At 36.2% G+C, this 26,851-nt stretch overlaps 1 protein-coding gene across 2 annotated transcripts in view; it reads right to left on the minus strand.

Moving 5' to 3' along the window:
• The window catches only part of LOC150108248 (protein turtle-like), a 1,021,857-nt gene that overhangs the window by 109,019 nt on the left and 885,987 nt on the right, over positions 1-26,851 (minus strand). For both annotated transcript variants that reach the window (XR_016548124.1, XM_090390663.1), the window contains one exon: positions 20,944-20,991. Coding sequence is in view for 1 of the 2 variants with exons in the window: in XM_090390663.1 (XP_090246789.1) it covers positions 20,944-20,991 (48 nt within the window). In the remaining variant the exon portion in view is untranslated. The remainder of the gene's footprint in view (positions 1-20,943; positions 20,992-26,851) is intronic.

A 26,851-nucleotide genomic window follows, 5' to 3' on the forward strand; every position in this document is an offset into this window, starting at 1 on the left:
TTCAAGAACTATTTAGTAGATGCAATGTCTAAATGTATACCACGGTTGAGAAGGTTAAATAAGGCAGGTGTGAGATGGATGAATAAAGAGATTAAGCATGCGATACAGAGAAAAAGGGCATTGTGGAGGCAGCATAAGAGAAGTGGAAGTAACCAATTTCATGAGGTCTACAAAGACCAGGCAAGGAGGTTGACTTGGTTGGTGAGAATATCTAAAGAGAGGTATGAACAGCAGTTAGCTAATGAAGCCAAAACGAATCCTAGGGAATTCTTTCGATATGTAGCCAGCAAAAGAAAGAATGATTATGGAAGGATGACACTGATTGGAGGAAATGGTATAAAGACAGCTGATACAGAATGTGTGGTGGAGATACTTAATGAGCAGTTCATAAAGATCTTTCAATCTTGTGAATGTGACTTCATGGAGAGATTGAGAGCAGTTGATGATGGGGAGGACAGACTGACTGTAAGTGAGCAAGAGGTGTTTGCGGAGTTGAGTAAACTAGATATAAAAGGGGCTGTGGCACTTGATAATATATCACCACGTATTCTGAAGGAATGTGCCAGAAAGTTGACACCTGCCATGACATATTTTTTTAATACGAGTGTCTTGCACTTGGTCAGGTTCCTAAAGAGTGGAAGGAGGGCAAGATTGTGCCACTTCGTAAAGGAGGTGATTGAACTCAAGTCAAACTATAGGCCTATCTCTGTGTCAGGTGTTGTGGTTAAGTTGTTGGAGAAGCTTGTGAGAACTAGGATCCAGAGTTGAGTTGACAACAATGGTATAATCTTTGATGGACAGCATGGATTTGCTAAAGGGAGGTCATGTTTTAGTAATCTAATTACTTATTACAATAAAGTGATTGCTTCCTTGGACAGCGGAGAAGGATACACAGTAATATACTTGGATTTTGCAAAAGCTTTTGATAGAGTACCTCATGATAAGTTGACAGTCAAACTAGAGCAGATTGGGTTGGATATTAGATTAGTGCATTGAATTGGAGACTGTCTATCTGATAGGTATCAACAAGTTGTGTATGGGGGTGTGATATCCAGGAAAAGGAAAGTCACTAGTGGAGTGTCTCAGGGGTCTGTTTTAGGGCCATTACTATTTAACTTGTATATTAATGATATTGGCGAGGGTTTGGATTTAGATATTCAGTTGTTTGCAGATGATGGAAAGTTGGGACGAACCATAAAGAGTAGTGAAGATGTTGTGGTCTTGCAAGAGGACTTGAATAGATTGAGTGATTGGGCAAGCAGATGGGGATGTGAGTTTAATGTTGCAAAATGTAAGGTTTTAAAATTTGGAAAACAAAGATGGGATGCAGAATTTATGCTTGGTGAGAGTATATTGTTGGAAGTGTAGGAAATAAGAGATCTGGGGATGACAGTGGATAAGGATCTAAAATTTAGGGGACACATCGCCAAAATTGTGAAGACAACACAAAGACTTCTAGGAATGATGCGGAGGACACTGACGTGTAGAAGTAGGGAGATTCTTGTTCCATTGTATAAGGCTTTGATTAGCCACACATGGATTATTGTGCCCAGATTTGGTTACCGGGTTTTCAGAAGGATGAAGAGATGTTGGAAAGGGTCCAAAGGCGACTGACTAAGGTAATTTCTGACCTCTGGAATGTTGAGTATGAGGAAAGATTGAGAAGATGTAATTTGCAGAGTCTAGTGGAGAGAAGGAAGAGGGGAGATATGATAGAGACCTACAAGTTGGTAAGGGGTTGTTATAAGATCAATGGTGGAGAAGTTCTACAGAGAATAGTGGGAGATCAGGGGAGAACCAGAGGTCATCCCTGGAAACTGTATAAAGAGGGTGTGAGTAGGGGAGTGAGAGGCAGGTTTTTTTCGTGCAGAGTTGTGAATGATTGGAATGCCTTGCCTGAGAGTGTGGTGTCTGCAAGGAGTTTGAGTGTGTTTAAGACACAGTATGATGAGATGTGTGTGTGATAAAAGGACCTCCCAGATGAGTCTTTGACTCCAGAAGTCTTGTTTAATAATAATAATAATAATAATAATTCCAATTCACCCACTGCTGAATTTTACATTTAATCAACTTTTCCAATACTTTATTCATCACTCCTGATATATTAAATGGTCTGTAATTTGCTACTTATTTCTTGTTGCCACTTTTATGTAATGTAACTATTTTACCCTCTTTCTACTCTCTTCATTGAGAAAAATTTGAAAACTACGTGAAAGCTTTCAATCTCTGAGATCCAATGGTCCTTTTGCTGAATATCAGGCATCAATGAAAACCTGTCATTCTTGGAGTAAGCCTTTAATTTTGAATTTCTTGACAATTATTATCTTCATCCACTCAGTATTCTCTCCATGCAAAATATCTACCCCCCCCCACCTGCTCACATCATTGTTTATATAGTTTTAAGGATGTCTTCTTGTTCTCCTCCCCCATCCTATCTTCACCTATTCCATTAAAAACTCATCTACGTAAATCTAGTAGTAACTCTTTACAAACTTATACAGGGTGTTCGGGATAAATTTGACAGTTTCGTAAGGAAAAAGAAAATCTTCTTTGTATCTATTAAATTTAATGAATTGACAAAAAAACATTACAGGCAGAGTTAATTACAATACTATCAACAAGATTTACTCAAAATAACCACCATTAGCATCGATCACAGCTTCAATTCTGCTTCGGAACCTCGAACAAGCTGATGCTACAGTCTCCCTGGGAAGGGCCGCAAAAACTGTTTTAATTTTATCCATTAACTGGGCTTTTGTATTACTGGAAGTGTGATTGGTGTCTTTTTCAACTGCGCCCCATACAAAATAATCCATGGGGTTAAGGTCTGGGGAGTTTGGAGGCCAAACATTTGGACTGGTGAAGTCGTAGAAATTTTCAGACAACCATTTTTGACTTTTCCCAGAGGTGTGGCAAGGGGCCGAATCCTGCTGCCATACATACGGCCTACCATTGGCTACCCTTGTTATCCAGGGCTTGACTACAGTTAGCAACTCCACGAACAAAGCCCGAATTCCAATGCCAGGGTTCTTCAACACCTGTTCCTGCAGATTTGCGAGGAATTCTGCTGTACGAACGCAATCAGATCGTCTGCTAGGGATCTTTCTTCTTGCTACATCCTCGTAGTCACCATTGCAAGTCTCTAGTTCATGCCTGATTGTTTTTACTGTATTCAGGGAGCATTGGGCAGCAGTCGTAATATCCTTATTTTGATGGCGGGCACGAATCATCATGATACAAGTTATTCTCTTCCATGATTCAGGTGGGTTCCAGCTATCCATCCTTTCTGACATCTTGTATATGAATGAAGAAGGGTCCAAACTTTTAAATGAAGAGAAGTGTGTGTTAATACATGTAACTTACGGAAAAATATAATTAATTATAAATATGTCAAATTTATCCCGAACACCCTGTATATGTTAATCATATCCGTCCTGCTTTTTCTCCTTGTATCCACTAGACTCTTCAAATTGCATTTTCCAATCTTTTTTTCGTACTGAAGATTTCAAAGAGAGAAAGAGAGAGAGACCAGAAACCACCTTAGTCAATCATCTCTGAACCTCTTCCAATATCTTGTAATCCTTTTGAAAACCAGGTGAAAATTTGTGCATAGTAAATCCATATGTGGCCATATGAAGGCCTTACACAATAGAACCATAATCTCCTTACTTCTACACATCAATGTCCTCTGCATCACTGACAGAATGTGTTCCCTAAATTTTACATCCTTATTGACCATTATTCCATATCCCTTATCTCCTCCACCACCTCTAAGTGGCAGAGAACATGAAGATGAGTTTTTTTGAGTGAAGTTTTTTGAGTGAGTTTTTTTGAGTGAAGGTCAATCCCCAGAAGAGGAGATTGACCTTCACTCAGTACTATATAAAAATACTGACCAAGATTTCAATAAAATATAATTTACAACTGCCACAATTTAGTGACACTTATAAATTATGCATACTATTATATAATTTAATTTATAAATGAAAACTGTTAAAATAAGCCAGTCAGGAGGGTTTAGTTGGCTTCTATTATCCCAACAATGAAAAGTTAAAACATTAAGGATTTTCCATGCGCACCTAGAATATACAAACTTCCAAAAATACATATTAGCATTCTGTTGTACCTTATCAATTGCAAAAAGTTTTTCACTTGGTTTGAAAGTAAATTGTACTTGTCAAGAAATTATATTCTTGTTTAAATCATTATGTAAGTGTATACAATCCAAGTTTGTGCATGAAGTATCTTCATGACAAGGCTACTAGAATATTATTATTATTATTATTATTATTATACAGTCACCTCCATGGAGTCCAAAGACTCATTGTGGGAGACCTAATCTATCCACACAATCTATCATACCTCTCCTTGAACCCATTAACAGACAAAGTACTCACAAATGACTCTGGCAACCCATTCTATTCATTCACAACTCTCCAAGCAAAATATCTAGTCCTCACACCCCTGCTAACCACACCTTTATTCAACTTCTAGGGATGACCCCCTTGTCATCTGGCATACAGAGGCTGATAATTTCACATCAATTGCCTTAGTATCCCATAATGCAAAGCATATCTCCTTTTAGAAGGGTATAATGCTATGAAGATTGAAACTAGTCTGGATAATGATCCTATCCAGACTAGTTTCAATCTTCATTGAGGTCTCATCAGAAGGCTGCTCTTTAGTCTATTATACCACTCCTTGAACTCATTGACTGCTCTTGCTCTCAAAGTCTCAATCATATTACCTCTCCGTCTTCTTCTATCTACCAAACTCTGCAGTCCACATTCTCTCAGCCGATCCTTATAACTAATATTGTACAGTCCTGAAACCATCTTTGCTACCGCATCTGTACCCTTACCACATTTAATGTATTCCCTTCAAATCCTGGGGACCAAATTTGAGAACAATAGTCTAAGTGTGGTCTGATCAGGTTAGGTTTAGAATAGCTTTCTGAAGATTGTCTTCAGAATCTGTAATTATAATTCGCATGATAAGCAAAAACAAGTGCGATTAAACTGACGTCAGAAGAAAATGCAATACCTGTTAGTTTTTTTTTTGTTTGTTTGTTTCCTATTCCATTTTATTATTATTTCATCTAAATATATATTAAATACAGTTGCACTTGGTTTTTTTCAAATCAAGATGGTAATCTGGAATTCAGTTGTATATGCATTTCATTATCTATATGCATACCAAATAGTGTTCTTAGAACGCTATTTGGTATTTTGCTTGTAATATGTTAAGTAAAATGTTTCATTTTAATTTATTGCATGCTTTTTTTTTTTCTTCAAAATAAATAAATGTGATACATGTTTCCAGATTGCATTCTCTTGTTTCTTCTAGTATTAATTTTAGACAGATAAGTGAATCTCTATATGCATGCTCTTTTCTAAAAATATTCTCTGCTTTCAGAATAAACTCTGAAATATCAATAGCCATATTAATCATATGGCTATATGATGACCTCATTTATCCAACCTGTACCTCATCATCATGGTGTGGAAGTGAATGGGTAATGTAGGCAAAGAGATAGTTGTTGGAAGTTGTTTTTCCACTCGGTTATACTATAAATTAAAGATTCCAAGAAATTATATTCTTGGTTTAATCCTTTACCCAAGTGTAAGCAAACAAAGTTTTTGAATCAGTAATGTAGGCAAAGAGATAGTTGTTGGAAGTTTTCCCACTTGGTTATACTAAAATTAAAGATTCCAAGAAATTATATTCTTGGTTTAATCCTTTATCAAGTGTAAGCAAACAAAGTTTGTGCCTGAATTATTTTCAGAACTGGGCAACTTGTATATAGAAGCTAATGACTTCACATCACTTGCCTGGGTCTGGATTCCATTGATGAGACCTCAATAAAGGTTGAAACCGGTTTGGGTAGTGACCTGTCCCATAATGTATATCATCATACATGTCTCTAAGGATATGTGCTTTGCATTATGGGATACTAAGGCAAGTGATGTGAAGTCAATAGTTTAACCTCATAACCAACATTGTACAGTCCTGATATCATTTTTGTTATCTATCTCTAAACCCTCTCTGAGGTTTAATTTATCCTCTTCAAATCCCAGTGACCAGATCTCAGTACGAAATCCAGATATAGTCCGATCATGGCTTTCTACAATGGAGTTACCACTAGCGATTGCAAATTTACTGACTTTTTCAATGGCTATTACCAGTAATATCTCATATAACATTTTTTTTTAAAAAAAAAGTTATATGGAAAAACAAGCAATAAATATTAATATACAAAAATTTTACTGAAACATAAAATGTGAGAGACTTAAAAATGTATTCTAAAGAAAGAAAGAAACAAAAAAATTAATTAATATAAATTATAAGTCAACAAAATTTTTATTTTGAAGCATAAATAGCACTTCACAGATAGAGAAAGCATAAACATATACTGAGTTAGCTATGCATTAGATACACTATTCCCCCCCCCATTTACATATTCGGCACAATAAAGAAGAACCACATGATATCAACATCACATGTGGTGACTACAAATGGACACACCTATCCTCTGTACGCAATCAGTAAATGTTTGCCAGTAATGGGGAAATGTGGCAACGTAAGCCAATTTTATTGTGGGCAGATAGCTGGGGGCCTGGAGGCCAGTATTTCAGAAACAGCCATACTTGTTGGTTACTCCCATACTACTGTATCAAGGATGTACCAGGAGTGAATTCACCATGAACGGATATCCAGCAGAAGGGCTCACACTGGTCAGTTATGCATGGTTTATCCTGAGCATTGGGGTATCATGACTGGTATCTCAGTAACAATGTGCAACAATCACACAGCTTACCCACCAGTACAACAGTGGGGAAGTTCGACCCATTTCCACATGCACCACGTGCCCATACCTTGCTTTGTCTGGGATTCCATAGCCAGAGCATTGCAAACAATGTCTTGCATGGGCCAAGGAACATTGGCAATGGACCTTTGACAAATGGAAGAAGGTCATCTGAGTGATGTGTCTTGTTTCCTGTTGCACCATGCTGATGGCTGGGCTTGCATTTGATGTAAACAGCATGAAGCCCTATCCCCTTGTTGTACAGTTGGGGTTCAACAGGCTGGTAAAGGTATTGTTGTAGAAACTTTTTCTGGTGCACCCCAGGGCCGTTGGTTATTCCTCTCACAAACACTGAATGGTAAACCCTACAGGAACCTGTTAGATGATCATCTCCATCCATATCTGCAGGTCTACTCTGACCACAGTGCCATCTTCCAACAGAACAATGCACCTTGTCATCAGGTTCGTACTACTACTGAGTGGTTGGAGGAACATGACAATGAATTCACCACATTGCCTTGTCTTGCCCCAAACTCCCCTGACTGCAACCCAATTGAACGTGTGGGATATGCTAAAATGGGAGTGAGATCTGCTGGTCCTTCTCCACGGAATGAGTATGAACTGACAGAGTTGATACAGTGGACATGGGGTTGAGCTATGCATGGAGGATGTTTGACAAGTGAATCTGTTCCTAGGCTATCTGTGTGCCATGATTGCACAGAGAGAGATGGACCAATGCATTATTAGGTGGGTGTTCCTAATACAAAGCTAACTCAGTGTATAACTCAACATAAATTATTTTTTATTTAGTGTCCTTTTTATTAAAATGAGCACATAGGAAACATAACTTATAGAGGCTGAGGTTCCTCAAAGACTTCAAATTAATCCAATAGTGGAAAAATCTCTCAGATTTGAACTTGTTGGTCTACTGGTCATTAGGCAATCAAAAGACATTTTTAAATATTTTCCTTACATTTTTTTTTTCTTTTTGAAAATATGTCAGTTCATTTTTAACAACTTTCATTAGGTCTTTGGTGTTTTTTTGCTTTTAAATTGGATCACAGTTACTTCAGTTGACTTTTCTGATTGTTTTTTTTTTTTATTTATAATAAAGGCATTTTACTAAATTTTTGTTTTTGTATATTTTTGTTTTATAAAATTTCTGTAATATTCATTATTTGATTTCTTGGAGTGATCAAGATAATGCTCAATATCATAATAAGATGTTCTGCATTATTTGGAGTGCAGAAATATAAAGCTGTGCACTATATTGATGGTGCCGTGCTGCACGAAGTGAATGAAATTAAAGATTTGGGAGTGATGGTTGACAGTAGACTGAAGTTAAGAGGGCATATTGCTAGTTTGCAAAGGCTGCTATGATAAGAAGTACTCTAACATGTAAGGATAAGGAAGTGGTTGTGCCACTGTATAAAGCACTGGTCAGACCACACTTGGACTATTGTGCTCTGATCTGGTCACCTAATTTTCAATGTGATGTGGAGACATTGGAGAGGGTCAGGATACAAGTGACTAAAACAATATCGGGACTTTAGAATACCGGCTATAGAGAGAGAGGTTGAAGAAATGTGGATTGTAGAGTTTAGTGGATGGGAGGAAGAGAGGTGATATTGGTATAGACATTTAAGTTAGTGAGAGGATTTTATCAGATTAATCTAGAAGGGGATTATAAAATGAGTAGATGGTGAGAGGGGAAGAAACAGAGGTCATTCCCGGAAGTTGTGTAAAAGCGTGGTGAGGAGGGGTGTGAGAAGCAGATTTTTTACATCGAGAATTGTCAGTGAATGGAATGCATTACCAGAATGTATTGTTAATTCAAGGAGTTAAGGATTTTAAGATTCTATAAGATAAATATGTTGTCAGCTGAATGAACCTACCATGATGAGTCTGCCAACTCCATGGAGGGTGTAATAATAATAATAATAATCTTTAAGTTAAGGGGATAATAAATCCCTCATTATTTTAAAGCCGGATACGAAACTTGGAGATTGAAATCTAAGAGTTTCATGCCAAAGAACTTTCGGCAAGTCCAAGCGTAAGTTAACACCTGGCAGTACAACACTAGGGCAACTCGGAACAAAGGTGGAGCAAGCTCCATCACTGTCCTTAATATTTTCTCATAATGTAAAACGCAGCTCCTAAGAGATGTATTACTGTTTTACATTATGAGGAGAGGTCACTACCCAGACCGGTTTCGACCTTTATTGAGGTCTCATCAGTGAGTAGGTAGACCTGGATAATATACCAAGTTTTAAGTGAACCGAACTTACATACCTCTACTATACAAATTGCCAGAAAGGTGTACCCATATATGTTATTACTATGATAAAGAGCCAAGAGGCAATTTTTTCCAGGCAGCATAAATTAAGTTAAGGGGATAATAAATCCCTCGTTATTTTAAAGCCAGATACGAAACTGAGGATGACTAGTGGAGAGCCCTGGGGGCACTCCACTAGTCATCCTCATTTGCCTTGATTCCACTCCACCATACACCACCTGATGTCTGCCTATTAGCCACCCCCCATCCACCAGCATCATAATCCTTTCCCATTTGCTCCAATTTATGCAATAGTTTTCCATGTGATATTCTCTCAAATGCCTTTGCAAAGTCCAGCAGCATCACAGCGTAGCCATTTCCTTTATCCAATTCTGCTGTCACCTTATTATAAAATGAGAATAAATTACTGTGGCATGGCCTACCTTTTACAAAGTCATGCTGCCCCTATAAAGTATCATATTCCTATTGTAAAATCTTGTATGGAAAGATTTTAGAATAAAATTTCTTCTATACCGATTTTACTTGGAAAATAAAATTAATTTAAAATACTGGTAATCTGATTAATACTTGACTCAAGTTTTCTGTATTAAACCTGAAAAAACATTTTAGAATAAATTATAATAAAAAATTGTACAGACAAAGAATTAACTCGGATGGGATTAGCATGTAAGACCTGAGGCAAAGGTCAACTCGCAAAGGTCAGCGAAATACAGGGTTTTCCGACTTTACTCACTGACTGTCAGGTGGCTGAGAAGACCCCTTCAAGAAAATCCAGGCAATTAAATCTGTAAGAGTTCAAAGGGCAGGAGAGCAGAATAAAAGGGGGATAAATCAAAGGAAAAGCAGCTTTTCGGTGTGGGCTATCTGTGCAAGGTTTTGTTGGTGTGAGCCTTTCAGAGGCTAGGCTTTCCAGTTCTGGTTTCCTTTTCCTGCTATAGCTATGAGGAGTTTCCAGATGTGTTCTCCATTCCAAGGCCGAGGACCCACGTCCCACCAGCTGATGCCCAACGATGATAGAAGTTTTGTAATAGCAGTGACGGAATACTCAAGAGTTCCCACTGCTAAATTCCTTGGCGATCTCCGCATGTGGGGTATCATCGATATCGTAAAAAGTGCCCATGTGTGAATTTTACAGAAAAGTAGAAGAAGGTGCCACTCTAGGATCTTATGTAATGAACTGGATGATAAAGTAACAAGTAAGATTTTTGTATAGGACTTTCCTAGGTGTGAAATTAATGGAAAAGATTACTGAAATTTTTTGTTTGTGCATAAAGAACAGTAGTAAGGACGGAAAGCTGATTTGTTGAAAATAATTGTGAAGTAATTTGCAGAGTTATAAGGAATTAGATGATGTTATAAAATGAAGAGGGAATAGCATGTGAAAGTTCTGTTAAGCTTAATATCATATATAGTTTGAGTTAATTTAATGTAAAGTATGTGCAAGTCTGCTCCCGTGTCTGAATTATCTGTGAGTGTAATTAATTGCATTAGTCATTAAGCGTAAGAGAGAAATGCTAAGTAATCTAGTGGAGAATCAGACACGTGAATTTTATGTTTTTTCCATGTCAATTTTGATTTTGTGAATTTTGGTTGGATTAATTTAGTATGTATAGTGTAAAGTTTTTTTTATGTACTTCGATTTAGCATGAACAAATTGTTTTGTTTGTCAAATAACTTGGCTGATTCTGCCTGACCAATGCACTTCTCATAAAAAGACAGAACCTGTGTGACCTTTAGAGTGAAAGTAGCCACGACTGACGAATAGTAAATTTAAACGCTGTTTGACTCAGAGATAAATTTAGAGATATTTCAGTGTTGTGCTGGGCGTTTTTCTTGCGAGTTTTGGAAAAATATACAATTCCTCTATGTGATCTCTGATGGTGCAGTGGTAAATAAAAAAATAAATTTTCGGAGATCAAGGTGAGAAAAAGCCAGCCATTTAGACAAAGGAATTGGCTCCTGCCAGAGGCAATTCCTAAGTTCTATAATACGCGCACGTGATATAGCATAGTCACGACCTTGAGAGGGGGAGAATTAAATTGATAGATTGAAAGGATTAAAAGGTAATAGTCTATTTCAAGCAATAAGATTACATAACGAGATTATACACTCGGCATTATGACGATTAAAATAAAATAAGTTAAGTAAGGTTAAATAAGATAAAAGAAAATATTGAAGAACAAACAATTTAAAATACCATATAAAAATATAATAATTTTTACACTATCCATCCATGCCTGAATTTTTACTTGTAACCAACTTTTTCAATACTTTAACCACACTTCAGAGATACTAATTGGTCTGTAATTTGCTACTTTCTCTATATAGCCACCTTTATATATTATTATTATTATTATTATTCAGGCCTTCATGGAGTCAAAAGACTCATCATGGGAGGTCCTTCCTAATAACATAAAGTCTGTCAAGACTCATCGAGGGGGGGTCCCCCCCCAAGAAACACAAAGTCTATCATACCACTCCTTAAACTCATTGACTGTTCTTGCTCTTACCACTCCATCAGGCAATGCATTCCACGGTTCAACCACCCTCCATGCAAAGAAACCACTCCTCACCCTTTTGCTCACAGTTTCCTTTCATAACTTCCAGGGATGGCCTTGTCATTACTCCTTCCCACTGTTCAACCAAGCGAAAGAACTCCCCAGTGTCAACCCTGTAAGTGGAACTATCTTATCCTCTTTCTACTCCCTTGGATCCTTGTCAGAGATGAGATTTAGATTAAATGACTTCGTCAGAAGCACTGCCAGTTCACTAGCACATTCTGTAGAGGTAGAGTTGCTACTGCAGTAATCAACAAGATATCAGAAGAGAGCCAATCAGAGGTAGAATTGCTACTTCAGTAATCAACAAGATATCAGAAGAGAGCATCGGAAGATGCTCTCTTCTTCTGATATCTTGTTGATTACTGAAGTATCAACTCTACCTCTGATCAGGGAAAGTGATCATGTAGTCACGTATTAAGAGGTTGCTTAACATGTGGAAATTTCAGTCGAGAAAGAGTTTTGTCTGCATATTCCATGGAAATTTTTCTTATTATGTCTGAAAATTTAGGAAATTCTTTATATTTCTTTGTGATTAATAATTTTTGAAGATCTTCAGATGTGTAAAAAATTTACTAAAGTGAAACCTAACTTAATGCTGTCATGCATAATGCTACAATAGAAAAGAGTTAATTGCTTTGTTAAAATATAATGTAATTTTTGATTGAATATCCAAATCAGTCTTAACAGTTGAGGGTAGTGTATAATTGTATAATCATCAGTTTTTTCATTCCTACTTTTTAATAAGTTAATATTGTGCTGGGTTTTAAAACGGTTGCATACGTCACTGGTACCTTTCTCTGACTGCTTTAATTTTTTTTCCTTTTTACTGATGATACTCACTATTCTCTCAATATTCAATCAAAATACAACATCACAGAATATATTATAATTTGGTCATTAATATACAATTCAAAACACTTGGATACTTTAACAAGTTTGCAATGAGCAAGGTCAAGTGCTTCCATTAAAACCAAATATATGTAGCAGAAAGAAAATTTGCGTTTTAGGATATATCATAAACCAATAATTAAGGGAAATTCAATATCGGTTGGTATATTTGAACTAACCAATAATAAAAAGTACCTATATATATCAGTAGCAGAGTCTGTCTTGGACCCCCTGTATAGTGAAAATCATCTTCTCCAAAAGACACCATACTGTACAGATGCAAGCAAAAAGTTTTAGTGTAACATTAAATACAGCACATATAGCCAATGCATCGCATTTAGTGACAATTAAAGTCATCAGTCACCCCACATCACAGATGCAAGCCAAAAGTTTTATTGTAGCACTAAATTAAGTATAATATCCTAACAACCTATTTCCCATTGGATATGGCAATGATGTAGAGGACCATGACATGCAGAAATAGAGTGGTTATGGTGACATTGTATAAGGCCTTGATCAGGCATCATATGGATTATTGTGCACAGATTTGGTTGCTGGGTTTTCATGGTGATGAGGATATGTTGGAAAGGATCTAGAGAAGATTCACAAAGGTGCTCGTGGTCTTTGGAATGTGGAGTACGAGGACAGATTGAGAGAATGTAAGTTGCAGAGCATCATGAACAGGAGGAAGAGGGAGGATGTGATTGAGACATATAAGCTAGTCGGGGGTTATCAGGTTGACATGGAGAAGATGTTTAATAGAATGGGAGAGGTGGGGAGTAGAACAAGAAACTATATCAGGAGGGTTTGAGCAGAGGAGTGAGGAGTAGGTTCTTTGCATGGAGAATGGTTGGTGAGTGGAATGCATTGCCTGAGTGTGTGTGTGTGTGTTACGAGTTCTTTAAACTGATTCAGAGTGTAGACACACTGATTCAGTTTAAAGAACAGTTGAATGAGCATTGTGTACCTCCCATGATGAGTCTCTGACTCCATGGAGGTCAAATGTTAATAATAATAATAAGGGAAATTTATTCATTCATATATACTTCAAGTTTCAAAAGTGACTGCCATTTTTATTTATTTATTTTTATGATTTGAAATAAGATAATATTATATTTGGGATTTTCTATACCAATTAAGATTGTTCACAAATGCTAATTTTAGAAATAACAGTCTATTTGAGACTGACATGCCTATAGATTTAACAAATTGCAAAAATCTGCCTACCAGATGCTGAAAAACACGTTACGCAGTCAAGTGAATTCTTGCCTGATATGAGACACATGCAACTCAGTGTGATTTGGTCATTAATATACAAGTTACTAGTACCCCAAAGTTAACAAAATATTTGAGGTAGTATGTAAGCAGTCAACTGCCAATACAAGTATGTGGCTACACAGTTATGAGACTCATTAAGGTCTGAGTGGTATACTCAAATGAGAAACAATAGTTAATAAAATTAGTGAAAATGAAATTATTACAACATGCATTAAAATGTTTTTAATTTACTAAAATATCAGTAGAAAACACCAAGTTACCGAAGTCGAGAACATTTTACTGCTAAACTAGTTTAGTGTTGCAATCTCTAATCACCACTCTTCAGTCTCAGCTGGTCAACATTCTTCTCAATATTGCAGCAATTCTCTGGATTATGTTCACTACCTTTGAGATATGTCCCCTAAACTTCAAATTTCTATCAATTATTATCCCTTGGCTCCTCCACTTCTTTTCATATTGTTCTGCCAACAGAGTATATGGCCTCCCATCAGCAGATTGCACATTTCAAGACCTTAACATTTAGTTGCATTAGACGGACAATATATTCCCCATTCATTTGCACACCTGTCCATTTAAATCCTCCTGAACAGACATCACATTGGCACTATTACTAATAATCCTTTGCTGCTTCACCTGAAAACAGCTGAATATAGTCTTTTAATGACATTTGTGACATAATAATGATTATTAAAAATATGTAGGCAGAAGAATTAATAACAATAATTTATTAATGCAGATATTTTGGTGTAATTTAACAGGTCATCATTAATGCACAAGTAAATTCACAAATGAAGAATGGACTGCTGTTCTCTTTCACAGATACGAGTTGCATGAAAAAGTGACACCATACAACAGTTGATAAATAAATAAAAATAAAAGAAAATAAACTAAAAAAGGGGTGTTACTGTATGCCATTTATCAGGGTGAGACTGTCCTAATTTTTGCTATGCAGAAAAAGTCATTCTCATTTAAGTTTGGCTGGTGTAAAACTGCTTTTGCACTCCCATTAAACAACTACTCAAACTTAAAACAACACTGATGTAGCAAGCATTTAATGGACGAAAGGATATTGTGGTCAGTGTCTATTCCATGCTGTATGCCAAGCCAGATTTTTCAGGCATATTGTTGATAATGTAAGATTGATGTTTCTGCAGTTACTTTTCGACTGAATTTCCTGTTTGAGCAGTAAGAGCAGAAGCAATTGCAGTGAACCTAGTAAATACGAGAGAGGGAGAGAGGGGCCTAGATATCTTTTGTAGAGGGCAATCGTGAGGAGATTTTATTAACAGGAAAGAATGTTGGAACTCAACTGGATCTTTTAAGGATCTCTGAATCAATTTCAAAGATCCTTAAAACATACAATTTAGTTCCTGCATTCTTTCCTGTTAATAAAATCTCGCCTCCTCATGATTACACTCCACAAAAGAGATAAACAGATTCCTCTCGCCTTCCCTGGTGTTTACCAAGTTTTCAATGAGATTCTCTCCACTCTTACTTTGGACAAAGAGAACATTCTGTTGAAAAATGACTGCCAAATGCTAATCTTACATTGCCACAACAAACCTGAAAAATTGGATCAGGCACATCGTGGAATGCATGCTGATCACAATATTCTCTGGTCCAATACATACTTGTTACATCAGTGTTAAGTTTGAATAGTTGTTCAAAGTGAGTGCAGAAGTGCTTTTGAACAGCCCAAACTTAAATCAAAACGATATTCTACCTACAGCAAAAGTTTGGGAAAGTTTCAGCCTGATAAATGGCAAACAGTAACTCTCCTTCCTCTTTTTTTTTGTTGTTTTCCTTTTATATTAATTTAATTTATTTTTAAAAATTATCTTTATTTATTTATCATCTGCTGTATGGTGTCACTGTAACATATGGTTTGTATCTGTGAAATGGAATAACAATCCATTGTTTGTGCCCCACCTTGTGAATTTGCTTTTGCACTCATGATAGCCTGTTCGATTCAGGCTGAAATATCTACATTCATAAACTGTTGTTATTAAGGTCATGACATAAAAGTTAAACATTACAGGTCCCAGTACTGAGCTCTGTGGAAGTACCCACTTGTACCATCTATTTCCTTGCGAGTGCTCTTTCATACCTCTCTCTCTGGTATCTATCAGATAACCATCTCAAATCCAATTCACAAATCTAATATCTGAAGCCATATGCTGTAATTTAAATATCAGCTTATGATATGGATATGAATATGGATATGATTATGATATGAAAACTGATCAAATGCCACTGTAAGATCATAAAGGCAGTATATGCCTTCTCCCTCATCAACTGCTCTTGTTATTATATTATAAAAGGCAACCAGATTACTAAAACAAGAAAGCCTCCTTAACAAAGTTATGCTGACTCTCACAGATAACATTATCCTCATCTGTTCAATTCTGTATACAATCTCTAACTAATTTCTCCAAAATTTTAACAACTACAGAGATCATCTAGTTTACACCAAAACATGTTATCTCTTTTGCTTAAGGTACGCAACTTTCTATTGCTGCTAATAAATATTCCTTCAGAAGTTCCCATGCACTGGCGATATCTCTCCCTTCCAATTCTTCCATCCATGGAACTGCCCCAAGCTAATTTCTAAGATTATTATAATCACTTACCTCATAATTCCACATAAATTCCTTTCTTCTCAACACTTCTGCATGTCTACTTATATCCTAAGTCAAGACTACATGATCACTCGCTCTCCAACTGGGACAGAGATGAGATTTCAATTACAAATAGGTTCTCTGATGCCAGGACCAAATCCAAACTCTTGAGCCTCTTGTTTCTTCTACTACATGTTGCCTCAGGCATTTGTCCCTCAAAAATCACTGAAATTTCATTCCCTTACACACTGAAGGAGGACACATTCAGTTTGCTCTTCCCAAGTTAAAATCTTTCATAATGATAATTTATTTTGCACTTGCCAAACTCAACTGTCTAAACATTTCCTGCTCCTCACACTCTGTATGCCCTAGCTTATAGCAATATCCTACTAAATATCCTGTCCTGTACAACCTCACACCATATAATCTCAAAACCATTAGTGCCATTTTCCTCCAACGTCTCCTCCGTGAGAGAACATAACTCATAACTTATCATAAACAATACTCCACCCATCGCATCTATCCTTCCTATCCTGCCAAAATACACCACACCCTTCTATTTCTATTCCTGTCAATATATCATCTTTTTTCAACCATTTCATGTTGCCACCTATTGGTGAGAGTGATCATAAGGTCTTGACCAGGGAGGTGGCTAAAGGTGTGCAATTTGTGATTAAGACAGGGTATATGTGGAATTACCGTGCTGGCAAGTATGACAAGCTTAGGAGATTGCTTGGATCAGTGCCATGGCATGTACAACTGCAAGGGCTGGACGTCGATAGAGCATAGGAAGTGGTCAAAGAGCATTTACAGGAGGTTATGGCTGATTGTATACCTAAGGTCCGAATAGTGAAACAAGTAGGGGTTAAATGGATGAATAACACCATTAAGCTTGAGCTGCAAAAAAAGAAACAACTATGCAGGAAATTTAAAGAAAGGGGTGACCTGCAGGCACACGAACGGTATAAAGTGCAGGCCAGAAGGGTAACGAGTGTGGTAAAAACAGCAAAAGCCGATTAAGAAAGGAAACTAGCTATGCAAGCAAAAGAGAACCCCAAACAGTTCTTTCAATATGCTGTAAGCAGGAAAAAAACAGTACATGGCAAAATGATTTTAAGGAATGACGATGGTAAAGAGTTCACTGAACCAGTCGATATAGTGGAGTTACTGAGCACGCACTTTGCAAAAGTATATCATCCAGGTGGTGACGTTGAAAAAATGAAAGAACCATTAGTTTATATGGGAATTGTGATGAATGAAGTGGAGGTGAATAGTCTATTACAGAACCTTAATGTGAATACATCTGTGGGATTGGATGGTATACCGGCACGGGTCTTGCATGAAGCGGCTAAGGAATTATCAGTGCCCTTGACCATGTTGTTTAATCTAAGTCTCAGGTCTGGTTTAGTCCTGAAGGCGTGGAAAGAGGGGAAAATAATTTCACTGCATAAAGGAGGATCCAAGACTATGGTTGCAAATTACCGACCGATCAGCATATCAGGAGTCGTTGTCAAGGTCTTGGAGAAAGTAGTCAAGGGAAAAATACAGGAATGGATTGATGAAAATGAGATACTGTACAGAGGACAGCATGGCTTTGTGAAGGGTAGATCATGGCTCAGTAACTTGCTCAAGTTTTATAACAAGGTGAATGCTGAACTGGATAAGGGAAATGGGTTTACAGTAATACTGTTGGACCTGGCAAAGGTGTTTGACAGGATACCACATGGAATTCTAATCCATAAACTACAACATATGGGAATGGATATAGGGTTGGTGAGATGGATAGCTGGGTGGTTGATGGAGAGATATCAAAGAGTAGTTTATTCAGGAGTAGAGTCCAAAAGACGGCCTGTGACTAGTGGTGTGCCACAGGGTTCTGTTCTTGGACCACTGCTGTTTAATCTGTTTTCATTAACGATATAGGGAAGGGTCTAAGTGGGACAGTTCATTTGTTCGCTGATGATGCAAAGTTGGGTAGGGCGATAGTGAACGCAGAAGATGTCAAAGTCTTGCAAGACGACTTAGATCGATTGGAGTTCTGGACTAAGGAGAATGGATGTCAATTTAATGTGACAAAACGTAAGGTTATGCATTTCGGAGTGAAAAGATTAGCAGCAGTATACCACATTGGTGGAACTGTACTCCAAGAGATTGATGAGGCCAGGGACTTGGGAGTGTTGGTGGATAGGGAGATGAAGTTTAGGGGGCACATTGCGAAAGTAGCTAAATCAGCTCATCAACTCACTTGGTTGTTGAAAAATACCTTGACGAGCAGAGACAAGCAAGTTATTGTACCTCTGTACCGAGCCCTGATAAGACCTCATCTCGACTACTGTGCCCAGATTTGGTCACCTCGGTTCCTTCTTGATGGGGAGGAGGTTGAGAGGATCCAGAGGCGAGTGACTAAGATGATAGCAGGTCTATGGAATGAACCATATGAGAACAGGTTGAAGATTTGTGGGTTGCAGAAACTAGTTGATAGGCAGAAAAGGGGAGATATGATTGAGACATTCAAATTGCTAAAAGGATTCTATAGGATTAATTTAGATGATATTTTTGAGATCAGAACTGGTGGTGGGAGAACTAGGGGACACCCATGGAAGCTGGGCAAGAGCGTGGTTAGCAGGGGTGTTAGAGCTGGGTTCTTTACTTTTAGAGTGGTAAATGAGTGGAATAAGCTGCCAGAGTCTGTTGTGGGTGCTATGACAGTGAGCGAGTTCAAGGCAAGGTATGATAGATACTGTGAGAATGTTGAACAGTTGTGTGAACATGATGTTTAGGGCCTCCCTCGATGAGTCTAAGGACTCCCGGAGTAGCACGTAGTAATAATAATAATAATAAGAAGAAGAATAATTTCATTGATCTCGATAATCTTTGGACCAGCTGAGGCTATCAATGCCACTAATTAATTTCCTTTATTCCTGGTACTCCTGGTATTTGTATAAAGAAACATCAATGAATTGTCAATATTTCTATATCTATTATTAGTAAACAGTGAAATGTTTAAACAGTAAAAGGTAACCAGTGATATAAAAGAAAATTAAACACGAATACTGGAATAACTACCGTGAATAATTAAAACATGATTTTTAAGTATTCAAAGAAGAATCTGGAGAATAACATGTATAACTCAAAAGAAAAAAATACTAAATGAAAGTGCAAAAATTAACAAATACAGTAGATTCCAGTTAATTGGTCCACCAATTATCAGGGGAGGCATTTTATTGGGACATGCCTAGAAGAACAAAAACAAAATTAGAATATAAATAGAATTTGCTTTGTTTATTTGGGACACAATGCCCTTTAATTAAGCCAGACAGTAATCTCTACCACATGGAGTGTTAGAAAAATTACGAAATCTTGATTCAAAAATTTATTGCTGATGACCCCTGCAATACTGATGAAACAGAGCTATTTTATTGTGCTACATTGGATGGTTCCCAGTGTTATAAACACACTACACTGTTTTGATAAATGAAAGCAACAGAGCTGTTCAAATACGTAAGGAACTAGTAAACAAATGCTGTTAATTATTGGTCCATGCCTTGATGCTTTAAAGGGAATTAGAATGGAGAGTTTACCAGTTCAGTATGATGCAAACAAAAATGTAGGGATGACATCTGAATCTGAATTTTTTTAAGAATTGGCTGATGGGAAATTACAATGGAAATCATGAAAAATTTTCTAGTTCTTAACCACTGCTAAGGAAGTCAGTGAAAAGTTAATCTTTTTACAAGCAATAAGTTTATGGCCGATAATTGGTGAGGAATAAGTAACAAGACCATTCAAAACTGTTTTGTTCACTGTATTTTAAATAATGGATATGCCTGATAGTACTGACATTCCATTATGCATGACCTACATTAGAAACTATGAAGCATTTGCATCCATTGATGGTTGTCTTCAATACTATAATAAAAATGAATATTTTGGATTGTTGTACAAGAGGTTAGACTACATCTGACATTTCCTAATATGTATCAATATTGTGATCTATTTGTATTTTCTACAGTGAAGATGATATTTTGGGGAAGGAGAGAGAGAGAGAGAGAGATTCTGGAGATGAGCAGCTAAGCTAATATCAGGATTCTGAAATGAGAAGAGATGGAACTGCAGAGATATATCAAAAGATAGAGGAAAAAGTATATGACTAAAAATGAGGAGCAGATTTCACCAGATTAATACAGAATGGATTATTTATAGAGAGAGAGAGGGGGGGGGAGAAGGGAAAGATTATTCTTAAAAGTTGTATAAGAGTGTGGTAAGAAAAGGAGTAAGAAAAAGAATTTTTTTTATATTTTTATATGAAGGGTGGTGGAGTGCATGACCAAAATGTACTGTGAATGAATTTATGAATTTAAGGTATAATGTGCATATATTGGTGGATTAGCTAGATCTCCCGCAATGAGTCTACTAATTCCATAGAAGTCTGCACATACTACTATTACTATATAATATTCATAATAATAAAGAAAAAAAGAATATATAACCACTTGCCATAATTCTGTTCCGCTGACTCTAATCTTGATTGATTCAATCTTTCAGCTAATTAAAAAGAAAAGAAATCAAAGAAAACATAATTCAAACGATTTGAATTTAATACCCTGAAACACTATGCCATTTCTTTTAATCACAACGCCAATTTGCCTAACTTATGAAATAACAGTTTATTATCATGCTATCAGCTGTTATTCAAATGTACTTCAGTACATTTAAATGTATATATAAAAGTATTTTTATAATCGCAGTAGTGTTAATACAAAAAAAAAAAATCTAACAACAAAAATTCTTTCCTAATATGGTCTGATCGCTCTTACTTAATGATATAACGAAGCAATGATTTTTGCAAGATGAGGAACAACAGTAAAATTGAATGTATTAAAATGATTGTGAGCATAGTATAAATTTCCTTGATGTTGTATTTGCAGTTCTTGTGTATGTAGTTCAATAAATCTTTATATTGTAATGAGTAAAGCATTTGTCTGTATGTATGCATTACAAACCATTTGTCCTTCCTTTCTTATTAAGATGAAAAGTACCTAAACATAATTGACTTCTGTTTTCATAAACAAATAAATAAAATATTCCATAAAAAGTAATTCTTCCTTTTGGAATAAAAACAGAGAAATTGTATAATAGAAATTCACAGAAGATTAAAAAGAAAGAAAGAAAGAAAAATAGTATAAATATATCACTGATTCTTTTTGTTAGTAAACATACACTATATATGCAATTAATAATTTTTGAGTGACTGCTATTTAAAACTTGTTATTATCATTACAGAATATTTAGCCTGATTTGATTATAAGTCCTGTCTTAAAAGGATTATACATTTCAGCTCCAGTCCACCACCATAGTTGGGAAATGTATTGCATTTTTGACTACCCATAAAATTCTGGGAATAACTCTGGCTTTCTTATTGATTCTTCACAATACAATTCCCACAAATTTTTAAGGGATATATGACAGTAGGATGTCCTCATCCTTGCTTCCATTTCAACAATTTGCAATTGAAATATTCTCTCTCTCTCGCTCATTCACACACACACACACACACACACACACACACACACACACACACACACACACACACACACACACACACACACACACACACACACACACACACACACACACACACACACACACACACACACACACACACACACACACACACACACACACACACACACACACACACACACAAAGGATGTTTACAGTACTGATAGTTATTTGCATGTAACATCATTTGATGTCGTATGGCCGTTTTCATACCTCATTGGGTTTTTTGGAGTAAAGTCTAGAAGTGGTAGGATCACAGATGGCCTTTTCACACAGAATTAGTAGAACAATTACAAAAATCCATGCTTATGGCAGGATTCAAACCTGCAGCCTCTTAGCTGGAGAGCAGATATGCTAACCACTTGGTCAATCAGGCTGGCTACAGTATTAACCCCCAATTAGCCACGATGTCTATAGACATTGAGCTAAATCTGGATACAAAGCTCTAAAACCCATTGAATAACATGGATAAGAAGTGCAATTTGGTGTCACTATTTCATCCACATTGGCCGGTAGGGAGGTTAATAATGGGTGCAAAACAATGCCTGAAACAAAGGATTCATCACATCCTGATGCTAGGGATGAACAACAGAAAAATGAAAGGGAGTAAAGAGCAGCTGTGTGACTATAAGAAAGCACAGTAAGATAGTTTAAATATATGAATACTTACAATGAATTTATTGGAGAAAAAAACTGCAGGATAGGGAGTGGGATGCATTTCAATACATAGGGAACTTACAGGAATTGGTTTTGATAGAGTGAATGTGTTTAATCAGGGAAATGAGAGATGTTAAAAGTGGGTGGCAGAGAAGATGGTCTTGAATGAAGACTAAGATGAGAGATGGACTTAGGTGAAAATGATTGTTGATGATCTTTACTGTCCATAGTGAGCATGCTACTCTTCTTATTCAAGGCCTGAAGTGACTTAAAAGAGTTCCTTGCAAGGTCTCTAGAAAAATAATATCTTAATATTCACACAGACACACACACATCTGTTAAATGAAGAAGATATCATGACACAAACAGAAAGCAAAAGTTACAGAATGTTTTTCTTATATAAATTTATATACATGCATTTTTTATTAGGAATTTTAATGACCAGTTGTTTTACTTTAACAGCTGGTCATTAAAATTCCTAATAAAAAATGCATGTATGTATGTGGTGGCACTTTTTAAAATTCTTCTGCTACTTGTATTTTTATTGTGTTTTCCATTCTTCAGAAGATATGTCTTCAATATTAAGTGGAAAATTTTATATCTGTTAAATATTTATCCACATAAGTCATCAATCTCTAATTTTTATGTCCACTTATACATATTCTTAGTCACTCAACTTCATTATTTATATTAAGTGAACAAATTACTAAAGCAAGACTACCATTCACAAAACCACATCCTCCATAGAATATGATATTCCTGTTCAATACCTCAATTCTACTTTTGCAAGCTTCTTTTAATTACATAACCACCACTCCTGAGATACTGACTGGTTTATAAGTTGCTGCCTCAGTTTTAGTCTTCTTTATACACTATGAACTATTTTGTCCTCTTTCCACTCCCAAGGCACTTTTAAAGAGTGGAGGCTTAAATTAAGTGAGATCTGAATGAGTGTCATCAACAATCTACCCAGCTTCACACTGCTGGGTAGCCTGTTGATGAGAGTGTATAGACAGGCAAGGAAAACGAAAATCTGATGGTGGGAATGTGAGTGTAAATACTAGGGTCAGTGTGAGATAAATTAGGAAGTTGCACAATGTTTTTCTTATATATATTTATATACGTGCATTTTTTATTAGGATATTTAATGACCAGTTGTCTTATGGTGGCACTTTTTTAAATTCTTCTGTTACTTGCAAGGAAGGCAAGATAAGGATACAAGGATCGTCCACATGGAAGCAACAAAGTCAAAGGACTTGAATAACAGAATTAGGAATTGTTTAAAGAAAAGGAGAAACTAGAGGCAAGCTACTAGTTCCCCCTCCCTTCCTTTCCACAATTCCTAATCCTATTATTACTGATGCAAGAAGCATTTGAAATAAGGGTACAGAGTTTGTAGCTTTGGTACAGTTAGTCAGTGCACAAACTGGTGTCAGTGAGGTTTGGTCAACAGAAGATGATGTACTCACTGGAATATGATGATCATAGCATTTTTGACCAGACAGAAAAAATAAAGGGGTGGGTGGGTATTACTGATGATCTCAGAAAAGTCATGTTCACTCTACGTTGAACTTGAAGAAAGCAGTAATGATAATAGCTTGAGGCCATTTGGTGTGAGACTGAGGTGAGCAGAAATTTTAGGTATATTCTGTTTCCTGGCATTGCTACATGATGTAGAGGAAGATTATTTGAAAATGCTTAGGCATATGAAACTAGTGAGTGACAGGAAGGTATAATAATAATTGGTGACTGGAAGCAGGAAACATCAGGTGTCAATATGGAGAGTGAATTCCTTATCTACTTAGGAACAATTAACCTATACATCATATAGTCAAACCAACACATGGCACATGAATGTCAGATTTAATAATTTAGTCTCATATAGTGATAATAGAAGACGTCACTATAATAACACCAACTGGAGAGTGTGATCATGTACTTTAGATGCAGAGAGTGACAAGAGATATGTGGAATTACAGAGCAGGTATTTGATAAAGTATTTGATAGATGCTAAAATGTAAGTTACTTGAACTACTCTTAATCAGAATGCTTTTAGTTTTGTAAATATGGTAAATGGCATATGATAAATGAATTGAATGTGCAGCAGCTTGATCTATCGAAGAGGAGAGAAATCAGCAGCACATGAGATTTGATCTGAAGTCAGTAACTTAAGGGAATATCAAATTCCTCAAGTTAGGAGGGTAAATAAATTAAGGGTGAAATGGATGAATCATGGAATTATGCACACGCTTCTGAGAAAGAATAATGTTACAGAGGAGAAATAAAACAGAATAAGTGAAGCTGGCAATAGGGAGCCAACTGAATAAATTTATATGGAATAAGAGAGAAATTAGTCAAAACACTAAAGTAGCTATATACAAGGACATGTTCAAACCAATTTTAATTTATGGATGTGCCTTCATTGAGATACTGACATTCAACTATATGCATTCTCCATGCTAGAGATATAGAGAAGTAGCTTGTTGTGTCCATCCACAACAGGCACCTCTATGCCATGGAGAATGAACTACTTGATAAAATAACCACATATGCATGTCTGTGACATTGATTTACCTTCTATGATTTCTTGGTAATCTTGGAAAGAAATCATTGATTGAGTATTTACCACTGAATTTCTCTTATGTGGCAAACACAAGTAAAGTATTTGAAAGATGGTAAAATGTAATTTACTTGAACTACTCTTAATCAGACTGCTTTTAGTTTTGTAAATATTTACTTTTTCCCCCATATTTTTTAAACTTTTTTAGGGAAATTACCAACAATGAGCACCCAAAAGTATCTCAGTGGATACCAAAAACATAAACCAGAAGACAAAAGATCTGAATGTATGATAGGAACAATTACCCTATACATCATGTTTTCAAAATTTAAAACACTTTTTTACAATTTTTCAATTTAAATTTTTTTTTACAACAGAAACAAGATGTGTTGATGAAGAAAATCATGTAGCTAATACCAGCGGAATTCAATGATTATATTGATACTGAAGGGTAGCAAAACACCTTTGGAACAGCAAATGTGAACAATTATCCAAGCAAGTCAGCACAATGAAAAAATAATAATATGAACGAATAGAATTCTTAAAGAGAACAGACATCATTTGTAGAAGACAACACAATTGAGGCTATCTAGTGTAAGATAGCCTCAATTGTGTTGAGGCTATCTTACACTAGATAACAAGTGAATTATATGGTTGGTTGCTACTATATAATACAGGATATATAATACTATATAATACAGGATAACAAGTGAAATAAATGGTTGGTTGCTACTATAGGCCAGGGGATGCAAGGGAGAATGTGGATGTATGCATTAGCAAATTAGCTCGACTATGGGAATTACAGACTGGAAGGACCAATCATAGGGATGGAAGGAAATGGAATTTATATAGCTGGTAAGAGATAATTATCTGAGACGAAATATATTGGAGGGAACTCAAAGTTCGAAAGTGCTGGATATAGTGACACCATCACAGAAATCTCCCACCAACTGGGGAGAGCAATCATATGATCTTGACCTGGGAGATTGTCAGATGTGTAGAATTTTCAGTTAAGAATGTATGCGCATGTGTGTGTACACACACACACACACACATGCACGCACGTATATAAAACATGTACAATAGCTGTGAAAACCTAATATACATATGAAATCTCTAACCTTCATGATGAGGCTACCTATACAAGTATCGGAGATTTACAAAAGTTGTAAGTTCAACAATATATTCCCAAAGTTCATTAGTTTTAAAGAAACCATCAGACCGAATACAGAAAGAAGATTTATGATAAAGTTAAAAACGAGAACTTCTCCAAGAACAAACTGTTAACACTAAATGGTCTACAACACAGATGAATTCCCATAAGGCTTATTTATCCATTTCTTGAGAACAAATTGTAGAAAATAACTTATAGCAACATATCAAGATTATGCTTATGTCTCAAGCCACTAACATCTAGAGCAGAAATAAATACAAATTAATTAGAAAATTTGATGCTCTGAAAGTGGAACAAAAGAAGTTATCTAAACCAAAGAATCATCTTCCTCTCAACAAGAACATAATCAATAAGTCTGGTTACTATCTTCCACACTATAACAATCCCAGATTAACTATATCAGACCCTACATCTAAACTACCTGGATTTGGACTACCATGTTTTATTGGACA

This window comes from Typopeltis vanoorti, chromosome 3, assembly GCF_054136105.1.
Source record: "Typopeltis vanoorti isolate ZY-2024b chromosome 3, IOZ_Tvanoo_1.0, whole genome shotgun sequence".
NCBI lineage: Eukaryota > Metazoa > Arthropoda > Arachnida > Uropygi > Thelyphonidae > Typopeltis > Typopeltis vanoorti.